Source organism: Eubalaena glacialis, chromosome 11, assembly GCF_028564815.1.
Source record: "Eubalaena glacialis isolate mEubGla1 chromosome 11, mEubGla1.1.hap2.+ XY, whole genome shotgun sequence".
Lineage (NCBI taxonomy): Eukaryota > Metazoa > Chordata > Mammalia > Artiodactyla > Balaenidae > Eubalaena > Eubalaena glacialis.
The window spans coordinates 322,095-341,956 of record NC_083726.1 but is presented as its reverse complement, the minus strand read 5'-3'; the positions used below and the strand labels follow the sequence as shown (position 1 = coordinate 341,956).

Below are 19,862 nucleotides of genomic sequence, written 5' to 3'. Positions count from 1 at the left end.
CACCAGCCTTCTCCCCGGCTCTGCTCAGAGGCCACACACACCTGCGGTGCCCACCGCCCGTGTGGCTCCAGCCAGCTTATCACGGAGCCCACCCATGCCTCCTCTCACCTCCCTCACATTCACTCCAGCTGCCACCACCATCAGCATGCCTCCCACCTGCCCTCAGCCTCCTCAGCCTCCAAGCTCTCTGCTCATGCAGCCCCTGCCCTGGCACGCAGCCTGGGGGCCCTCACGCTGGGGCAGCACCTTGGCCAGCCCCGCCTCCCTGGATCCAGTGCACCCCGCTGCTGCAGTTGGCATGTCCTCCTCACTGCCCCCTCCCCACAGGCCTTGGAGCAGACGCCTCTCCCTCTGGGCCTGCTCAACACTGACCGTGAGCCTGCCACGTGCAGACTGCAGGACGAGGACAACTGGTCCTTGCCCACAAGAATGCCCTCCCTGAAGGGAGAGACATGCTCATGACTGACGGTGTCGGGATGGATACGACAGGAGGAGTGGAGAGGAGGAGTGAGTGTTGAGTGAAAGGGCATGAGGAGGGTCTGGAGAGTGTGGAGTCCAGCAGGTATAGGCTCAGCAAGAAGAAAAGCAAAGGGGAGTGCAAGTCCGGGTCCTGGATGGTGACATAGAGGCAGCTGGGGTGACAAGAAGCAGGGTAGACTGGGGGTCTCGACCCCACTCTCAGGCTCAAGGTTCAGCCCCAGCCTGACCACACAGCCACCCCACCCCCCCAATGACACGTGTGCCCTCCTGCAGTTTGGGATCTGAGACCCCAGCTTAGCTCTGGGGTAGCCTGGGTGCGAGTCCCAGCCCCTCTGGGGGCTCAGACCAGGCACTCAACCTCTCTGCCCTGACTGCACTCTACACATGGGGGCAATGACAGGGAAACCTCGGTGGGCTGCTGGGAGGAAGAAGTGAGATCACGCACACAAAGGGCTGTGCAGGGCCTGGCACGCTGAGTGCACACCCCAATGCCGCTGTCTCCACGGCTGTTGCTGATGTCACTGTCAGGCTGTTTTCTCCTACCCCCTGGGCTGAAGGGCTCTCAGACACGGGCGCTGACCCTAGACACAGACCTCCTGGCCATCGGCACCAGTCACCACGCCACTCTCCCACCCAGGGCTTGGCTGCAGGCATGAAGTCGGCAGGCCCTCTGCCAGGAACACTCTTCTCTCTCCTCTCCACAGTTCCTCCAACTCAAACACCACCTCTTCAAGCAGTAGTCCCTGAACCCCACCCCTTTTCTGCATGCCCCCCAGCCTCCTGTACCTGAGACACGGCACAGGGGCCGGAGGCTCCAGACCAGAGGCACTGGGGGTCAGAGGAGGGGCTTGCAAGTGAACGTTCCGTGCCCCTGGAAGCAGAGTCGCCCGGCAGTCCGCCAAGGCAGAGAGAGCCCATCCCACCCAACTGGGAGTCGGGAGGCCGAGCCGCCCCAGGGCCCTCCCACCTCCGGGGCGACGCCGAGGCGCTGTCGGCCCGGTTCTGCCCTGACTGGGGTGGGCAATCTCGGCCCGCCCCATCTCGCCGCGCTGCCCACCTCGGGGAGGTCGGCCCTCCGTGACCCCCGACCCCGGACCCCGAACCAGGGCGGCAGGTGCCCGGCTGACCCTGGGGCTGCCCCGCCGCCCCGGCTGACCCTTCCCGGCTCCCGGTCCCCGGCCCTCAGCCCTCGGCCGCGCGCCGGCACTCACCGCGCGGGTGCGGCCCGAACGCCACCAGCACGAAGTAGTCCGCGAGCCGCACCATGGCGAGGGGCGCGGGCGGGCTCCGCGGCTCGGGGACGCGAGGACGGCGCTCTCATGGCCCGGCCCCGGCCCTGGCCCGCGCACCCCGGACGCCTCGGGCCCGCTCCACAGCGGCGGCCAGGGCTTCCGCCGCCATCTTCCCAGCCAGCCGGCCCGCCCGGCCGCGCCGTGCGCCTGCGCGGCCTCGCTCCGCCCCCCTGTGGGCGGGGTCCGGAGCGAAGCTCCCTCATTGGACCAGAGGCGCGGGCTCGGTTCCCGGGGGCGGGATTCAGCCGCTCACCACCCTCAAGCGGTGACAGCGACGGCGGCTCGGGCGGGTCAGCGGCAGGCGCGGGCCGGGTCAGGGCGCGCCTCGCCGTCGCGGCTCCCACGCAGGGCGGAGAGGGGTCGGGCCTCGCCTCTGGGAGCTCTGTCTGGGGTCCGCGCGGCTCCCGGGGCTCTCTCCCCCGGCGCTGTCAGTCTGGAGGAAAGCTGGAAGGCCCGGCCCTACCCACAGGTCTCCCAAACTGGGGCCCTAAGCCATCCTCTGGGGCTGCCAGCCTGGTGATAGGGGGGAGTACCCACCCAGGCCCTACCCTTGGGGTTCCCAGCCTGAGGAGGGCTCTGGCCCCACTTGGAAGCCCAGTCTAAGTGAGGTGAAACGCTTAACACATGTACTTTTATTTTTTTTATTTCTATTCATTCATTCATTCATTCATTCATTCATTTTTAACACATGTACTTTTTAAAAGGCGCGCTGCACGTCCTGCTGTAAAGAGCCGCGTACTAGGCCGTGAGGCGCCGGGGCCCGGGTGCGCTGCTTGGGAGAAGGCTGCACCACTCAGGGTCCCTGACGGTGCCCACCACCCTCAGGGCCGGGGCCGGCCAGGGCCTCCCCCGCAGTGACACAGGGATGGGCAAGGGGGACACAGAGTCTAGGGCAGAACACGCTAGGAGAGGAGATGTGGTGGGGGGAGGGGGAGCCTCAGGGCTGCTCGCTGACAGGCTGGGAGGGGGAGGCAGGGTTGAACTTGTTTTGGGGTGACTTTGGCTGCTTCAAGAACCTATGAAGGAACAAACTGCTGGCGTTCCTCCTCCACCCCCTCGCAGGGGCCCGCCTGGAGAATGAGTGGAACCCAACCCAGAGACAAGAGCTGAGGGGGAGGACCACCAGGCTCCCCTCCCTGCCCCTGGGCACATGCCCAGCCACAGCCTCCTCTGCTTCTGTACGGTACTGGGTAGATAGGCTGAGAACCCCTCCTTTTTGCCCCAGCTGTCTTGAGTTGGTTTTTGTCACTTACACCCAGAAAGGTCCTCACTGCCACATTACCACACCACTGAGCTTGTGCATGGGCAGGCGGTGTCCCAGGGAAGCCCTCTGGCCTAGCACATGAGCCCAGGACTGGCTCTTCCACAGAGATGGTGGGGACCCTGCACTCCATTTTCTTCCACCCTCACGCCCTCCTGGCAAGGAGCCCATTCCTTGAGCACCTTAGGGTCAAGGGTAGGTTTGGGGTCACTTCTAGACCATGATAGCCCCACTCAAGTTCCCGGCTACCACACTGTCCACGTTACCCTCAGAGGCACTCGCTGCCGCCCGCTTCCTCCCAGTGTGGCTCCAGTCACCTGTCATCCTGCCAACATCGTCGCCCCCCCCCTAACTGTTTTCACTGTCCTCACCTGGCAAACCCCAGCCACGCACAGTCCTGCCCATCCGTCTCCTCGAGGCCTGCAGCGCCAGCTGGTACAGAGTAGCCACAGTGACACCGCGGCCCCAGCTGTGGATGCACTCTCCCCACTGCCCAGCCTGCTGACATCTGGTCAGCTCTGTTCTCTCTGCAGTCTCCTCTGACCCCCTTCCCGTGTCTCAGAGATGACCCCACTGCCCTCCTTCACAGAGAAAACAGACTTGCATCACCCGAAGTCTGCCCCCCTCAGCCCCGCCTCCCCCTCCACAGCAACCACAGAGGCTCTGCCCCTCCTGCCCCCTCCCCACCTCTGGCTGTTTGCTAGGTGCCCCCATCCTCAATCTTGCCCTCTTTATGGACCCTCGCCATCGGGATTACACTCAATCTCTCCCACCTTAAAACACTCGAGAAAAACCTCCTTAGATGCTGTCTGCCCAGCCAATTGCCACCCTCGCTTTTCCTGCTCCACGATGATTTCTCTCTAAAGCATTGCTCCAGGGGAACCTCTGGTCTGCTTCTTGTGTGTCTCCATGGGTGAGCGGTGCTCTGGGTAGCTCCACAGCAGCGGCTCCTCCGCCGAGGATCAGTGCGGGAAGCCCGTGGATTTCCCCCTGGGGGGCACGTGGACAGTTACAGACCACAAGTGCCACGAGCTGTGCTGTGCAGGGGCTGTGGGATCACAGGGGGGTCTCTGATCCAGTCAAGAGGGATAGGGGCGAAATAAGCTCCCAGGCTGAGGCCTGAGGCCAGAGGACACCCTGCCCATGGGCTGTCGGGGAAATGAGACCCTAGGCCTGTGGTGGCAGTCAGTGTTCTGAGAGAAAGAATGCAGTGGCCGACGGCCTAAGAGACTGCGAATTTTTATCTATTTCTTCTTTATTGGTGGGGTGAGTGATACGGTCACATGTGTTTTGGAAGGACGGTACTGGCAGCACTGTGGAAGGCAGATTGAGGGAGGACGGGGGTGCTGGTGGGAGAAGAAGCAGCTGCAGAACCGGGTCCACCCCTGGGGTCCCTTGCCTGCCCCTCTTCCCACGCCGGGTTCTGTCCTCTCTCTTCACTCTCTGTGGGTGATGTTCACCACACTCCTCACCTCTCAGAGCCTTGCCAGCTCCGAAACTCCCCAGACTGTGTTCCAGGGCTGCTTTCTCTTCAGCCCGAGGCCCAGGACGCTGGAGGCCAGCAAGACATCCCTGCCAGGATGTCCCCCAGGTAGCTAACCCCTCCCCCCACTCTCCCTGCATCAGCAAACAGATGGGTGGGCTGACCCTCCTCATCTGCCCCCCCCCCCCCGCTCTGCTCTGTTTCTCTGACCCATCCGCTCTGTCCCCACTGCACCCTTCCTGCCAGCCCTTCAGCACCCACCTCCCTGCTGAATTCCACTTTTCTAACATAAATGTGATCACATCACCCACCCTCCTTCCGGTAAAAATAAATAAACAAATAGAAACGGGAATACCTGCTGATGCTTCCCTACCGCTCTTTAACATGGCAGGTGGTCACCACTTGTTGATTTATTCATGCAGCTAATGTTTGTTGAGCTCCCATGGCGTGTGCAGAAGGAGGGACGGAGAGTGACCAGGTCACTCATGATGACCCGATAGAGGGAGCAAGACTGGGGCAGGGAAGACAGAAGAGGAAATACAAATGGGTGCAGAGATGCTCAGATGATCAGAAATGTCTGAGCGTGTGATGGGATAATTGTCCCCTCTCAGAGGGACAAAGGGATGAAGAACCCTGGCACCAAGTCCATTATTGGTGGACAGTGCATCAGCTTTGTGGAGAGCAGTTTGGCTCCATCTGTCAACACAAACACGGGCTCACCTTCAGCCAGAATTCCCACGTCTGCGGAAGTATCCTATAGAGACACATCCATGAGCTCATGAAGAAGGGTTCTTGCTCTCGGAAAGCTTGGAAATCACCTAATTGCTTCCCAGTAAAGGATCAATTAAGTCACAGAACACCTACATTTTGGTGTAGGATCAACCATAAGAAAGAATGGCAGTCTCTATGTTTACGTGTATTTTTACCTATATATGCATATGTGTCTGTATATAGTGCACACACACAGGATGCAACCCCCCCTCAACAAAATGCACACAAGAGAAAGTCAAGAACGGGGCACCCATCCGGACCTGGGAGAGGAATCCACCGGATGGCAGTGAGAGGTTCTCACTTTTTACTTATTTAAATTTTTGACAAAAACCAGTTAATACTTCAGTAATAGTGGGGGGTGGGGAGCGGGGAGGGTAGAGTTTTTAGTAATAGAGCTGCTAGGACCTCTTGAGGAGGGGTCTCAAAATCGCCTCTGGCCAGGCCCCTGCCACTCATTGGCGCGGACATTTGGGAGGCGAGGCCCAGGCACCTAGAGGTGGTGGGCGGGACCCAGCCCCGCCGATCGCACTCCGCAGCACCCAGTTCTTTACCCCTCCAGGCTCAGGGCCAGTGTCCCCCACCAGAAGGTGGCGGAGGTGAGGCTGGCCTGCCGGGGTCTCTGGCCAGCCGCCCGGGGTGCCTGGCCAGCCCCCCGCGCTCCCTACGGCCACCGCCCTCTGTCGGGCGGCGGGCGGAGTTGGGGTCCGGGCGGGAGCACCCCGCCCCGCCCCGCCGGCGCGTCCGGCTCCGCCTCCCTGGAAGACTATTTAGCCCCGAGGTGCTGGGGCTCCGGCCCCAGCAGGGCTCCGACCGCCAGCTGACCGAGGAGGTTCACGCGCCACCGGCAGGAGACTCGCCCGCCCACTTCGTGTCGCTTTGTGTTGGAGACCCTCGCCGACCCACCGGCGCCAGCCCGCGCGCCCCGAGGTGCGGACGGAAGCGGTGGCTCAGCCTAGGGCCGCCCCCAACACCTGCCCGGCTCACTGCCCCCTCCGGCCCCGCCCTCATGGCCCGGCTCTTGACGGTCACCCTCGGTTGCATCAGCTTCCTCTACCTGCAGCTCCCAGGCGCGCTGTCCCTCGGCCTGGCCCGGAGCCGGCCGCCCGCGCGACCCAGGTGAGCAGGTCTCAGACCACCCTGGCTGCCGGGGCAGGAAACCGGAGTGCTGGGGGAGGCCTCCCTCCGACCCCTCCCCCTCCCCAGGCCCTCTAGCCCCTGGTTGGGGAAACCCCCCACCTGCTGCTGGGGCTCACTCCCTGGATCAAGGGCCAGCCCCAGGCCTTAAGCAACCCCTGAGCAGGGCAAGAGGCCCCTCTTTCTCTGCCTCTCCTCCTAAGGCATGCCCACTCCTCCACTGGCAAGCAGACCCCTCAAAAGGAAAGGTCAGCTGTGGGAGGCGAGGCTGGAGGGGCCCTCAGGCCTGCCCACCTTCCCCCACTCCAAGGGAAGGGCTGAGAGGGAGTCACCTGAGTCCTGAGCTTAGTGGCCCCCAGAGGCCAGGGCTGCCCCTTGCCCAGGGAGGGGCAGGTAAATGGGCTACTGAGATGGCTGAGGGCCAGGCCCTGAGCCCTGAGCTCAGTGGGCTTCCCCTGCCAGTGACCCCAGGCCTGTGTGGAAGCGAAAGTGGGTGGGTTCATAGGTCCCTGAAAGGCTGGCCCACCGGGCTTACTTCCTCCATCTCCCTCTGCAGGGAGCCCCCAGCCCGGACTCCTTCCAGTGGCTTGCAGTCCCGGCACCCTGCAGCCCGGCCTGTGGTCTGGAAGCTGCACCAGGCCCTCCAGCCCCAGAGGAGTGCCAGCCTGGCCCCTGCTATGGGTCAGCCTCTCCGGAATGGCCCCCGCCGACACTTGGGTCCCCGCAGGCCCCGAGCCCAGCTCCTGCGTGTGGGCTGTGTGCTGGGCACCTGCCAGGTGCAGAACCTCAGCCACCGCCTATGGCAGCTTGTCGGCTCAGCCGGCCCACACGACTCAGCCCCTGTGGACCCCAGCAGCCCTCACAGTTACGGCTGAGGCGCGGCAGGCCATACCCCTGCCTGTCCCAGCTGGGATGCTGCGCCCTAATCCCAGAGCTGCAGCTGAGCCCCCAGCCCAGAACCAGCCCCGAAGCTGCTGCAAAGAGCAGTCGCTGGAACAGCGGTGCAGGCCCCTGAGGACACCCCCGCCCCACCCTACCCCCACCAGGTTCTGCAGCAGCCAACCTCAAATGACCGCGGACACAGAAGCCAGTGCACGTGTGTGGACCCAGCAGAGCCTGAACACCCAGGGGCTCTGCCCCTGGGGAGTGTAACACTTGGAGGCGGTTGGCAGCATTAGAGGAGAGGGTCTGCCCAAGCACGTAGGGCAGATGCCAGGGACCTGAACACCCTGGGCCATCTCTGGGCAAGCAGGAGAGAGGGGCCCGGAGTTGGCCCAGCATGGCCTCTTCCCTGCTGGTCCTGACATGGTAGGATTAAGGCTGGACTGCCCTGTTCCAGCTGGGCCCAAGGTCGCAATGGAGACTCCCTGCCTGGGTGCCCTGAGGGCAGCTGGGGAAAAGGTGTAGGGGTTCCGGGGCAGAGCAGGGCAGAACACCCTTCCCACTCCCTAGGGCAGGGTGGGAGTGGGGAGGGGCAAATCTCCCAGCCCAAATGTCTCAGTTAAGGCAGAAGCACCACCACCTCAAGATGGGTAGGGATGGCCGAACAAGGGTTGGGGCTCTGCGGGCCACAGGGACTCCCTGAGCCCCATCCTGCCCGGCGTGGGGACAACAGGAGGCTGGAGCAGGCTTGCCAGGAGCCTGGGGGAGGGGACTGGCCTCAAATAGGAACAAGTCCACAGCCAGAGGGCGGAGATCTCGATGTGTGTCTGCCCCACCCACCCCCCCCCCCCGCCCCGACCTGGGATGGGGGGAGGGGGAGGGGCTTTAAGTGCTGTGACACCAGAGCCTTTTGCTAGTCCTGTAGTACTGGCACCCTATGCCTCATGGGTTCAGAAAGGTGGTTTCCGTTATTTAACAAATGTTCATACAGCACTTAATTTGTCGACGTTTGCCCTGTCACCCTCTCAGCCACCCTGTGAAGAGAGCATGCCTTTATCCCAGCTCTGCAGCCAGAGATCAGGGAGGTGCCTGCGGTCCCTGCAGCCCATACCCTGGGTCGCTGGCAGGCCTGCCCCTCAGACCCCCGGGGGCCCCCTAAGGGCGGGAGGCTCCTGGAAGCGCCATCTGGCCTCCCACCCTTGTGCTTGCTCTTCCAGCTCAGGGCTCACCTTCCCTCCACCAGGCCCCGTGGGAACAGTTCAGGCTGGTCCCTGCCCCGCTGGGGAGATGAACTGAGGACGGCAGGGGCCCCAGGGGAGGAGCTGAGAGCACCCAGGCCCTGAGCCCAGGGGAGGCGTGGATGTTGGGGGGAGGCTGGAACAGGTGTGTGCGTGGGGGCTGGGTGGGCGGCAGGCTGGGCCTCAGAGCCGGTAGCCTGTGGTCACCGAGGGGTGTCGGTAGAGCAGGCAGGGAGGGGGGGCTATGGCACAGGGCCAGGGCGACTGGGGGATGAGGAAGAGGAGGGCTCCAGGAGGGCCGAGTCAGGGAGAGTCAGGAGCTCAGCTCGGCCAAGACCCTCCCTGGCTCTGGCCCTGGGGCAAAGTCCCTTGCGGTCTGGTTCTCCATGCAGGATGCTCCCCCTGCCAGAACACCACCCCACACTGCACCCTCCTTGTGGCAACACAGAATGCCAGGAGGCCCCCAGGATTGCACCACCTGGTACCCTTGCTGAGGTGCTGCCTGAGCCTTGGGCTGTTTTTCCTTATGGTCACCTGACATGGTCACAGCATCACACTGTCGTCCACATGGCCCCTGAGCTCCAGACCGTGTCCTGGCTGCCTATCTGGCACCCCGCTTGGAGGCCTGGTGGCAGCCCCCAGACCCCCCAGCTCCCCCACCCGCTGCCCTCCCCCTGCTCCTGCCCCTCTCCCTCCTCATCCGGATCCACTGGTCGGCGCTTTGTCCCTTCTCTGGGTCCAAGCCACCACCTGCTTTGGGGTGATGGCTCCAGTCCCCGTCCCACCTCCCCAGTCCCCTCTCCATCCTTGCAGCAAATATTTTCTGAGCACTTGTGGAAACAGCGAATAAGCCCCGCCCCCCACCCCCAGGGACTGAGATTCCAGTGGGAGGAGGCAGAGGAAACCAACTTCAAAAGTACAGTGCGTGAGGGATGCACATGCACGTGGGAAGCTGGAGGCACTATGGGCTCACAGGGGCCGAGAGCACTTTGCCATTTTAAGTGGGGCCCGGTTGATTCTCAGCATGGGCAGGAGGAACCCCGCGGAGTGCCCAGCACCCTCGCACCTTGCCCACTGCCCTCTCCCGTCCCACTGCACCCTGACCACACTCAGTGCCCCGTCCTTCGCCAGAGCGCCGGCCTCTTTCCAATGACGGGACCGTCAGCTCCAGGCCGTGCGGTCCCTGCTGTGTCCTCCCTGCTTAACTCAGCCCACACATGGCCAGTGCTGTGAATTCATCTCTGCCCTGACTCGAGATGGAGCCCCTCACTCCAAGAGCCTGACAAAGACCCCCTGGACCAAACGTGAGCCCAAGGCTCCAGCCTCACCCAGTATTAGCGAGAATCACGCCCTTGACAGAATCCTGGGGTTTAGCAAGAGCGCCCTCACCCTTGATGTCTCCGCTGGCAATTTTCCCTCCTGACCCCTGCCCACCCACCCCACCCCAGCCCCCCGCCCTGCCTGGTGGCTGTAAATCCCCAGCTGACTGTGCTGGGGATTTACTCTGTGTTCAGAGTGGAGCCCGACCTCTCCCCTCTAGGGAAACGTGAATAAAAGTCTTCTATCCCATTTTAACGTGTCAAAATGACTTTCTGAAATAAGCCCCGCCCCGCCCCAAATCCCAGGTGCTTGGGGATGATGGGGTGTTGGGAGGGGCCTACCGCCTGGGGCATGGAGGTGTTTAAAGCTTGGGAAGCAGGAGTGGGAGTCTGGCTACAGAGCAGCCTCGACCTCCCAGGCAGGTCAGTTGCTCCAGGGACGCTGAGGTTGGCTGGCGGTGGGGGGGGCCGGGCCGCTGGGGCTGCTCCTGTGCTGACACATTAACTCTCAGAGGCCAGGAGGAGGGTGGATGGTCACTCATTACCGAGGGCCAAGGCCAAGGGGCTGGGTGGTGTCCGGTCACTTATGTAACCTGTGGGCATATATACGGGCACCCGGGCCTGTGGAGCTCTGCCCCCTCTCAGGATGAAGGTGGCTGTGGTGAGTACCCCAGACCCCGCACAGACTGCTCCCTCTGGGAAAGGGCAGCAACACCATGCCCTCTCCCAGCGGGTTTCTGCCGGCCCACTCATCTGGGTCAAAGGTCTCCCTCCTTCCTGTCGTGGTCTAGCTGGGGCAAGGGTCGTCGGCCCAACCCCTGGGCTCCCTGCGGACCCAGGCCTTGAGAAGGAGATGCCGGGTAGGGGTGCTTCCAGAGCCGTGCATCACTGGGGAAGCAGGCATCCTCGGCATCCACCCTGCAGATAAGGACACCAGGAGCCTGGAGTATCCACCGCGCCTGTGCTGGGAGGGGCTGTGCCCTGGGGCGCCCACTGCATCGCGGCTGCTCCACTTCTGACAGTCTTGTACCCCCTTGGGGATGTCCTCACTTCCTCATGGAGCTGACATTGTGGTGAAATGGGTTCACTCCCCCACCCAACCAGGACCCGGACCCTTCCCTGGTCTACCGGCCTGATATGGAGCCAGAGGCGGCCAAAGACAAGGGCAGCTTCCGAAACTACACGGTGAGCACCTGCGGCCGCCCCCCACTCCGCCCCTGCCTCTCCCGCCCCTGGGAAGGGCAGCACCTGTCTCCTTGCACAGCTCCAGGGGCCACCCTGGGGATACCCCGTTCACATCTTGTGGGGCCAGGCCTGGGAGAGGGAGGCAGTGGCCCCCTGGGTGTGAAGGGCGGGGGTTGGCGAGCTGCCCGGCGGACCCTCTGGCTTGCAGTCCGGCCCTCTCCTGGACCGTGTCTTCACCACCTACAAGCTTATGCACACGTGGCAGACCGTGGACTTCGTCAGGAGGAAGGTAGCTGGACGACTCCTAACCCGAACCCCCCGAGGGCCGACCCTGGGGCTACGCTGACCTCTCCCTTACTGGCCCAGCATGCCCAGTTTGGGAGCTTCTCCTATAAGAGAATGACTGTCATGGAGGCTGTGGACATGCTGGATGGGCTGGTGGACGAGTCGGACCCCGACGTGGACTTCCCCAACTCCTTCCATGCCTTCCAGACGGCCGAGGGCATCCGGAAGGCCCATCCCGACAAGGGTGTGCTCCCCACCCGCCCCGGCTGGTGGTGGGGGAGGGTAGAGGTCTGGCCCTCACCCAGCAGGCCCTGCCCCCCACCCCAGCCCCAAGGCTGTCCCTCTGCCCTGGCCCCTGCACCCCCTCTAGCCTGCCCTGCCCCTCTCTCTCCCTCAGACTGGTTCCACCTCGTCGGGCTCCTGCACGACCTGGGGAAGGTCCTGGCTCTGGCAGGGGAGCCCCAGGTGAGGAGAGGGGTGGAGGGGGTGGGCAGGGCGGGGTCCAGGGCGGCCTCGGCTCTGGGCTCTGGACACCCACTTGGTGGGCAGGCCAGTCAGGCCCACCCACCGCTGCCTGTCCCTCCCCAGTGGGCAGTGGTTGGAGACACCTTCCCAGTTGGCTGCCGTCCCCAAGGCTCTGTGCTTTTCTGTGACTCTACCTTCCAGGACAACCCTGACCTCCAGGATCCTCTGTACAGGTATGCCTCCCTCGCCGTTGGTCCTCCGCTCTGCAGGGTGTTCCTGAGCCCCCCTCACCCTCTGTCTCTCCCTGCAGCACAGAGCTTGGCATGTACCAGCCCCACTGTGGGCTCGAGAATGTCCTCATGTCCTGGGGCCATGACGGTGAGGCCAGTTAGAGACAGGAACAGTGGGGACCGAGGTGGGGGCCACGCCTCTGGGTGCCTGGTGGTGACACCCTCTCTCCCACAGAGTACATGTACCAGATGATGAAGTTCAACAAATTCTCCCTCCCACCGGAGGTAGGTGTGGGGGAGGAACCAAACCAAGAGCCCCGCCCAGCCTAGCCCAGTCCATCCCAGTTCATCCCAGTGCAGCCCAGTCCAGCCCAGTCCAGCCCAACCTGGAGCGTGGGGTGTGGTTCCTCCTGCCCCAGGCCTTCTACATCATCCGGTTCCACTCCTTCTACCCGTGGCACACGGGCGGCGATTACCAGCAGCTGTGCAATGAGCAGGACTTGGCCATGCTGCCCTGGGTGCAGGAGTTCAAGTACGCTCATGCCCGTGGGGGGGGAGGGGGAGGGGGGAGGGGGGAGGGCACTCGGGGCTTCATGAGGTCCTGTCCCTCTGCGCTGCAGCAAGTTCGATCTCTACACCAAGAGCTCTGACCTGCCAGATGTGGACAAGCTGCGGCCCTACTACCAGGGGCTCATTGACAAGTACTGCCCCGGTGTCCTCCACTGGTGACCGGCCTGCCCACACCCGGCTGGGTGCCCTGGGGTGACAGCCACTGTCAGGCACAGTGACGACCCACCCTGGCCTTTCTAGGGGACCCCACATACCCACCTGCATTCCCTGCCCTGTTGGCCCCTCTCCCCGGTTGCAATAAAGACTTTGAAGCAGCTCGTGAGTCTGACCCTCAAACCCTCATTGAGGCCGAGGCGTGTCGTGGCAGGGCAGTCGCTTGGGGGAGCGGGGGTGGGAGAGGCAAGTCCGTGACCTCGTGGACACGCGTGCCCGGCCATTCCTGCTGCCATTCGTCCTCCCAGCTCTGGCGTCAGAAGCTGGGGTCACCCTGCCCACCTCCACATTCTGAAAACAGCCACCAAGTCCTCTGGGCTCAGTCCCCTTCAAGAAAGCAATACAGGGACTTCCCTGGTGGCGCAGTGGTTGAGAATCTGCCTGCCAATGCAGGGCACACGGGTTCGAGCCCTGGTCTGGGAAGATCCCACATGCCGCAGAGCGGCTAGGCCCGTGAGCCACAGCTACTGAGCCTGCGCGTCTGGAGCCTGTGCTCCGCAACAAGAGAGGCCGCGATAGTGAGAGGCCCGCGCACCGCGATGAAGAGTGGCCCCCGCTCGCCGGAACTGGAGAAAGCCCTCGCACAGAAACGAAGACCCAACACAGCCAAAAATAAATAAATAAATAAATTAAAAAAAAAAAAAAAAGAAAGCAATACAAAATACCTGATAGCTAGAAGAACGCACTACAGGAAACATCATGATAAATGCTCAGGTCAACTGCCACGAACACGACCCACGAGAACACGCCAAGAAACCCTCCGTGGGCCCCAAGGTGCAGCCCTCACCTTGGCCGACAATCAACTTCTTTTCCTTGTGGTTTCGTCCCCCAAGTGTGCACCCCTCATGCTGCAGTTCAGCGTCCGCCTTCCCTCTACTAGCGGTTTATTCCTTTGAAGAAAGTGGCTCATGTGTCTAGGGACTTCCTGTTGGGATTTGCTGGTTGCGTCCCCATGGTATCTATTAATATACTTTCCTCGGTCTTTCTTGCTAATTGGTAAATAAATTTAGAGGCTTAGTCAGATTCAGGTTTGACTTGTTGAGGGCAGGGGTGCCCTAGAGGTGGGGGCTGTGCTTTATCAGGAAGCCCCGCTGTTTCCTGTGTTGTGAGAAGCTGCTGTGCGGCAGTTTCGGGTCTGAGAACACCCTCCACCGGATAGAGTGAGAACAGCAAGGCTCCAGTTCCATCCTCACTCACCTGGTAGAACCGGGCAGTAAAGAACAGCTCCCCTGGTGCTGTTTGGTTCCTGTTTATGGAGGAAAGGGAAGTAAATGCTCCTGTTTCTCTCTTAATTTACCATTTTGCAAGAGCTGGTTCCCTAGCATCCTTCAAACATGATCAAGTTGTCTGTTTTTGAATAAAGAAAGTGTAGATTTCAGCATATTTGCGCTTCAGTGAGTTATTCTTACTGGTGCTCAGACAGGGTTGGGGAGGGTCTTTCCTGTGGGCCCCTGGCTCCTTCTGACGATCGCAAGGGTCTCTGGGATGTCTTGCCGTCTGGTGTAACAAGACGCCCGACTGTTTGTTTCCTGTGTCTGCTGTAACAAATTACCACAAGCTTGGTGCCTTAAAACAACAGAAATTTATTCTCTCAAGTTCTGGAAAGAAGCCAGAAGTCTGAGATCAATGTGTCAGCAGTGGCCCCTCCGGAGGCTCCGGGAAGATCCAGCCTCAGGTGGCAGCCAGCACACCCTGGCTGGTGGATGCCTGTCTCTTCTCTGCCTTCACGCGGCTCCTTCTCTGTGTGTCTGTCTCCCTCTGCCCCTCTTATAAAGACACTGGTGATGGCATTTAGTGCCCAACCAGACTATCCAGGATGACCTCCTCATCTCAAGGTCCATAATTATATCTGCAAGATGCTTTTTCCAAGTAAGGTTACACTCACAAGTTCCAGGGATCGGATGTAGACATCTTTGGGGGCCATTTTCCAGTTTACCACAGAGGCTGCCCTAGACGTAGAATTGGCCCTTTCTCCAAGGAACCTTGGTTTTGCTGAGTGGGAGGTGGTATTGCAAATCCACGTGCTGGGGCTGAAGACCCAATCACTTCTTTTTTTTTTTTTTAGAGGGAAGGCTTTTTTAGTTATTTATTTATTTATTTTTGGCTGTGTTGGGTCTTCATTTCGTGCGAGGGCTTCCTCTAGTTGCGGCAAGCGGGGGCCACTCTTCATCGCGGTGCGCGGGCCTTTCACTATCGCGGCCTCACTTGTTGCGGGGCACAGGCTCCAGACGCGCAGGCTCAGTAGTTGTGGCTCACGGGCCCAGCTGCTCTGCAGCATGTGGGATCTTCCCAGACCAGGGCTCGAACCCGTGTCCCCTGCATTGGCAGGCAGATTCTCAACCACTGCACCACCAGGGAAGCCCCCCAATCACTTCTTGAATGTCCACTGGTTGTAGCCATGAAAGGTGGCGTTGCCCACTGCCCTCCCTGCCTTGCCTAGGCTGCTGCACGGTCAGACCCTCCTGTTCCGCTCAAACCCCACCCCGGCCCTCCCTGTGTACCCCAGCCCCTCTGTGCCCTGGTGTCAGGAGAGGATGGGCTCGAGTGTGTCAAGAGGCTTTGCCCAAGCTCTTCCCCACTCGCTGTGCTTCCTTCTGGAGAATTCCTGCCTGCCCTGGGCTCCCTCGCACCGTCCCTGGGCAGCCTTCCCAGCTGCGGCCCCCTCTCAGCCTTTGAGCTCAGGCAGGGCAGGTGCAGGGCGCCAAGGGGGTCCCTCCCTAGAGTTGCTTGTGGGGTGCAGGCGGCTCTGAGCCTGGACTGGATGTGGGCAACGGGGCCTCTCAGCCTTCCCGAGAGCAGGGAAGAGGCTGGGGTGGGGAAGAGAAACATGAGCCCCGGAGCTGGGGCAGGGGGATGTTTGACTGCCCCTCTGGGCCCGAAGTTATCACCCTGAAACCACCCTGGGGGAGCCTCCCCAGTGCAGAGCAGGAGTGGCCACCTTTGCCCCTGCCCCTGGGTCCCCAGGCCTCTCTGTGGCCCTGCAGACCCTAACCTGGCCATCTCCAAAAAGGCCCCAGCGTGGGGGAAGGGCAGCGGGGGCCAGGGCTTCCGTAATTCTGTCTACCAGGGCCCCGCTGGGAGCCTCAGGGCACTGGGGCAGCTGAGGAGCCCGCAGAGAGGAGGAGGGGCTTGGCTCTCCCTCCAGCCTGCTCTGCTTTCCGCCACCGCCCCGCTGCCTCACTGCACCCGCCCCTCCGGCAGCTCCTGAGCCAACTCTGGCTCCCGCCGACTCCCACGGCCTGGGTCAGGCCTTCCAGCACCCTTCTAACTAGCCACGTTTCTCTGTCAAGGAGCCAGTTTCTTCTAAGAGAGTGGTAGCAAGCCACAGAGTCTTAGAGGAATGTAGAATTTGTTATCAGGCCCGTTTGGGGCTGAAAGTTGGCAACGCCTGCTGGTAATGACACTCTGGCGGGTTCGTGGCCTGCAGGAGCGCGGCGGCTGATTATGGCCTTTGCTGCTCTGGCCAGGCCGAGGGCACTGCGAGCGGGCACTAGAGGAAGGTGGCTGCTTCCACGGGCACTGACGGCCTAAGAAAATACAACAACGAGTTCAAATCCCTAAATTTCAGGCTCAAGCCTGGACTGAAAGAGAAACAGTCTGTGACTGTACCCAGACCGCAGCCCTTAGGGCTTGGTTGGCAGCTGCCTGGCTGCCCCCGAAACTCCAGGCTGTCAGGGGCCTGTGAGGTCACTGCTGTTTTCACCCAGAGACGTCGTTGCCTTTTCACTGAGCCCACATTCCCATGGTGACAGAATGTCACAATGGGGGCAGCGGTCGTGGCCGTGTCCCTCTAGTCCTCACTCTTGCAGTTTAAAAAAAGGTAAGTTTTACTTAAGAATGTCTTTTTTTATTTTTTGGGCCACGCCATGTGGCTTGCGGGATCTTAGTTCCCCAACCAGGGATTGAACCCAGGCCCTCGGCAGTGAAAGCGCCGAGTCCTAACCACTGGACGGCCAGGGAATTCCCAAGAATGTCTTTGATGGAGTAGTAAAAGCTATTGATACTGTTAGGTCTCCTCCTTGAGTGCAGCTCTTTTCTAAGCTGGGGGGGAGAGGAAGCTCTGTGCGGGCATCAGCAGGACAGCTGCCTAGGGAGAGCAGGTGTGGCCCCAGCTGCCAGCTCAGCGGGTCAGTCTTACTCGGGAGAACAACTGACAAACACACCCGAGTCACTCAGCCTTGGGGATTTGGTGATCATTTCCTCAAAAATGGACAAAGTGAGGGCTTCCCTGGTGGCACAGTGGTTAAGAATCCGCCTGCCAATGCAGGGGGACATGGGTTCGAGCCCTGGTCCGGGAAGATCCCACATGCTGCAGAGCAACTAAGCCCGTGCGCCACAACTACTGAAGCCTGCGTGCCGCATCGAAGAGTAGCCCCCGCTTGCTGCAACTAGAGAAAGCCCCCGCGCAGCAAAGAAGACCCAACACAGCCAAAAATAAATAAATAAATAAATAAATTTATGTTAAAAAAATGGACAAAGGAAAACGATGACAGCATTTATTGCCAATGATAACATTTAGCTTTCAAGAAAAAATTGGGATTTGGGAAAACTTGTGTCCACCACCGTGAACTTGACAGCTTCCTCATACTTAAAGATTTGTCTGATAAGGTGGATGGTGAAATTAACGAGTGTGATTTTTTTAGACTGTACGATGGAATGTGTCAACATCTGGAAGATTTGCATAACTCACTGAGCCAAGATTTTCCAAATGACCAATATGTGACCCACCAAAATCACGCCTGAGTAAAAATATCCATTCAGAGTACAAGATGCACACATGGATTTTCACATGGCAGAGGACAGAAAGCTCACTGGTAAGGTTTCAGATTCCAAATTGCAGTAAACCCCCAAGAAACTACCACTCACACCCCACGACCCCAAATCAGTGATCTGATGGAATGGTGCAGCCACCAGTCGAAGCCCCAGCCGTGGTGCCAGCTTGGAGACGGTGCCCCTGGGAGTCGGGCTGTGGAAAACGCCCTGTGTCTGGGAGCCATCTGGTGCACGTGGGCAAGTGGCTCTCACTCCTGCACCCGCAACCCCTGGAGAAGCTGTTGTTGCCTGCCCCAGTGACCGGGTGATGCTGCATGTGGAATGCGCTTCTCAAGGAAGCAGTGCTTTCTCCCACAGACAGCCCTCTGAGCTGGGCAAGGCCAGCCACGTGGCTCTTCTGAGCACCTCGGCCGCTGAATGAGCAGGCAGCTGAGGGGCGTGACCAGTGCTGACCTCCACTGGGAAAGGGCTGCTGGTGCACGACTGAGAGGCCAGGACTGGGAACAAGCTCCTGGAGACCCATAGATGTGCAGTGCTGAGTCCAGCAGCCAGCTTAGTGGAAGACGGCAGCGCCCTCTGCAGACGGGCCCCAGGGCTCAGATACCTCAAGATGGTGAGCGTGGAGGCCCGACCAGCCCTACCTCGTGATTGTTGCAGGACCAAGCACAAGCTGTATTTTTTCCTTGCTGTCCTTCAAACATCTTCTGGTGGCTAACTTCACTGTTCAATGAGATGTGAGATGTAGAATGTTGAGATGCGACTGTACTGAGCTCAGGGGTGGGTGTCCAGCTGGAGCCTGGAAGTGATGTGGGTGCCTCCCCACCTGACATGAGCGAGGGGTTTCGAGTGGGATGTAGAGTGGCTGCCTTGCGTTAGTGGAACGTTGTGTGGGAGTGGGGAAGGAGTGTGAATCAGAAAGATGGACTCATCAGGGGCCTGGGCACCCAAGGGGGTGGGTGTTGGCACTCTTCCTGTGGATGGAGGCCCTGCCTTTCCATGAGTCTGGGTGGGAGGCTGGGCTGCACTTCCTCTCCCACCTTTCCTTTTGGAAGCCAAGAAGGGGAGAAACTTGGTGCTCGCCCAGCAGCCATGGGGCCCACATCCCAGCCCCACTGGACTCCGGAGTCAGCCCTGGGTCCCGGCACTGTGCGTCCTCACCAGGCCAGGCTGTGGTAAGGTTTTGCCTCTGGTCAATCTTAGTAAGTTTATTCTTGGTAAAGGGACGTTCAAGTGAATTACTGGCTCATTGCATTTGTATGTTTATTCACTTATGGGTTTTTTTTGAAGCTTGGGAAGTTTGTGTTGCGTCAGATGACTGAACAGTTAAAAAATAAATTAAATTTGTAAAGCACTTAGAATATTTTAGGCATTTAAAATTTATAAATGGAACCCTTCAGAGTTATTGCTAAAACCTGCTAGAGTTAAATAGAAGAGAGAAAATGAAAGTACATGGATTGGGAGACTCACTCTTGTTAAGAAGACAATACAGTTAACCCTTGAACAACTCCGGTTTGAACTGCACGGTCCACTTGTATGTGGATTTTTTTCACTAAATACATATTACAGCACCACATGACCCTCGGTAGGTTGAATCTGTGGATTTGGAACCTCGGATATGGACGGCAAACTGTAAGGTTATCCTCGGATTTTCAACTGGTTAGGGTCGGCATTCCTAACCTCAGTGCTGTTCAGGGGTCAACTGTACTATTCCATGCAATCTCTATCAAAATTCCAATGGCACTTTTTTTTTTTGCAGAAATAAAAAAATCTATTCTAAAATCTCAAGGGATCCCAAATAGCCAAAAAATCTTGAAAAACAATAAAGCTGAAGGACTCACACTTCCCAATTTCAAAACTCACTATAAAGCTACAGTAATTAAAACAGTGTGAGGGACTTCCCTGGCAGTCCAGTGGTTAAAACTCCACACTTCCACTGCAGGGGGAGTGGGTTTGATCCCTGATCTGGGAATAATGATCCAGCGCACCACGTGGCGAGGCCAAAAAAAAAAGGGGGGGGGGGCAAAGGACTTGGATAGACAGTTTTCCAAAGGAGATATACAAATGGCCAATAAGCACATGAACATATGCTCAACATCATTAGCCATTGGGCAAATGCAAATCAAAACCACTTTGAGGGCTTCCCTCGTGGTGCAGTGGTTGAGAATCTGCCTGCCAATGCAGAGGACACGGGTTTGAGCCCTGGTCTGGGAAGATCCCACATGCCACGGAGCGGCTAGGCCCATGAGCCACAACTACTGAGCCTGTGCGTCTGGAGCCTGTG

General features: G+C 59.8%; 4 protein-coding genes across 8 annotated transcripts in view; 3 read left to right on the top strand and 1 right to left on the bottom strand.

Annotated features, from left to right (window-relative positions):
• The window catches only part of SBF1 (SET binding factor 1), a 28,421-nt gene extending 26,539 nt beyond the window's left edge, over positions 1 to 1,882 (bottom strand). For all 5 annotated transcript variants that reach the window (XM_061206018.1, XM_061206020.1, XM_061206019.1 and 2 more), the window contains exon 1: positions 1,692 to 1,882. In XM_061206018.1, the coding sequence (XP_061062001.1) occupies positions 1,692 to 1,746 (55 nt within the window). In that variant the 5' untranslated portion in view covers positions 1,747 to 1,882. The remainder of the gene's footprint in view (positions 1 to 1,691) is intronic.
• On the top strand, positions 1,800 to 6,243 carry LOC133101327 (basic salivary proline-rich protein 4-like). Its single transcript, XM_061205983.1, has 6 exons — positions 1,800 to 2,199; positions 3,419 to 3,544; positions 3,683 to 3,737; positions 3,975 to 4,083; positions 5,847 to 6,131; positions 6,175 to 6,243. Exons 1-6 carry the CDS (start codon positions 1,800 to 1,802, stop codon positions 6,241 to 6,243), a joined length of 1,044 nt encoding a protein of 347 aa, XP_061061966.1.
• ADM2 (adrenomedullin 2) lies at positions 6,100 to 7,440 on the top strand. Its single transcript, XM_061205894.1, has 2 exons — positions 6,100 to 6,403; positions 6,978 to 7,440. Exons 1-2 carry the CDS (start codon positions 6,294 to 6,296, stop codon positions 7,294 to 7,296), a joined length of 429 nt encoding a protein of 142 aa, XP_061061877.1. The 5' UTR covers positions 6,100 to 6,293; the 3' UTR covers positions 7,297 to 7,440.
• Positions 7,441 to 10,465: 3,025 nt separating this feature from the next.
• Positions 10,466 to 12,917, top strand: MIOX (myo-inositol oxygenase). The gene is made up of 10 exons (XM_061204902.1): positions 10,466 to 10,521; positions 10,965 to 11,045; positions 11,254 to 11,334; positions 11,412 to 11,574; positions 11,728 to 11,795; positions 11,919 to 12,028; positions 12,106 to 12,173; positions 12,261 to 12,310; positions 12,445 to 12,557; positions 12,646 to 12,917. The coding sequence occupies exons 1-10, from the start codon at positions 10,507 to 10,509 to the stop codon at positions 12,752 to 12,754; spliced, it is 858 nt and encodes a 285-aa protein (XP_061060885.1). The 5' UTR covers positions 10,466 to 10,506; the 3' UTR covers positions 12,755 to 12,917.
• Positions 12,918 to 19,862: the final 6,945 nt, after the last annotated feature.

Bases quoted from the DNA above. Each gene is read 5' to 3' on its own strand.
- ADM2 (XM_061205894.1), top strand. From the start codon at position 6,294: ATGGCCCGGCTCTTGACGGTCACCCTCGGTTGCATCAGCTTCCTCTAC. The intron at 6,404-6,977 runs GTGAGCAGGTCT...CTCCCTCTGCAG, and splicing joins CGGCCGCCCGCGCGACCCAG to GGAGCCCCCAGCCCGGACTC.
- LOC133101327 (XM_061205983.1), top strand. From the start codon at position 1,800: ATGGCCCGGCCCCGGCCCTGGCCCGCGCACCCCGGACGCCTCGGGCCC. The intron at 2,200-3,418 runs GTCAGTCTGGAG...GGCAAACCCCAG, and splicing joins GGGCTCTCTCCCCCGGCGCT to CCACGCACAGTCCTGCCCAT. The intron at 4,084-5,846 runs GTGGGATCACAG...TTACCCCTCCAG, and splicing joins AGCTGTGCTGTGCAGGGGCT to GCTCAGGGCCAGTGTCCCCC.
- MIOX (XM_061204902.1), top strand. The intron at 11,796-11,918 runs GTGAGGAGAGGG...GTCCCTCCCCAG, and splicing joins CTCTGGCAGGGGAGCCCCAG to TGGGCAGTGGTTGGAGACAC. The intron at 12,029-12,105 runs GTATGCCTCCCT...CTCTCCCTGCAG, and splicing joins CTCCAGGATCCTCTGTACAG to CACAGAGCTTGGCATGTACC.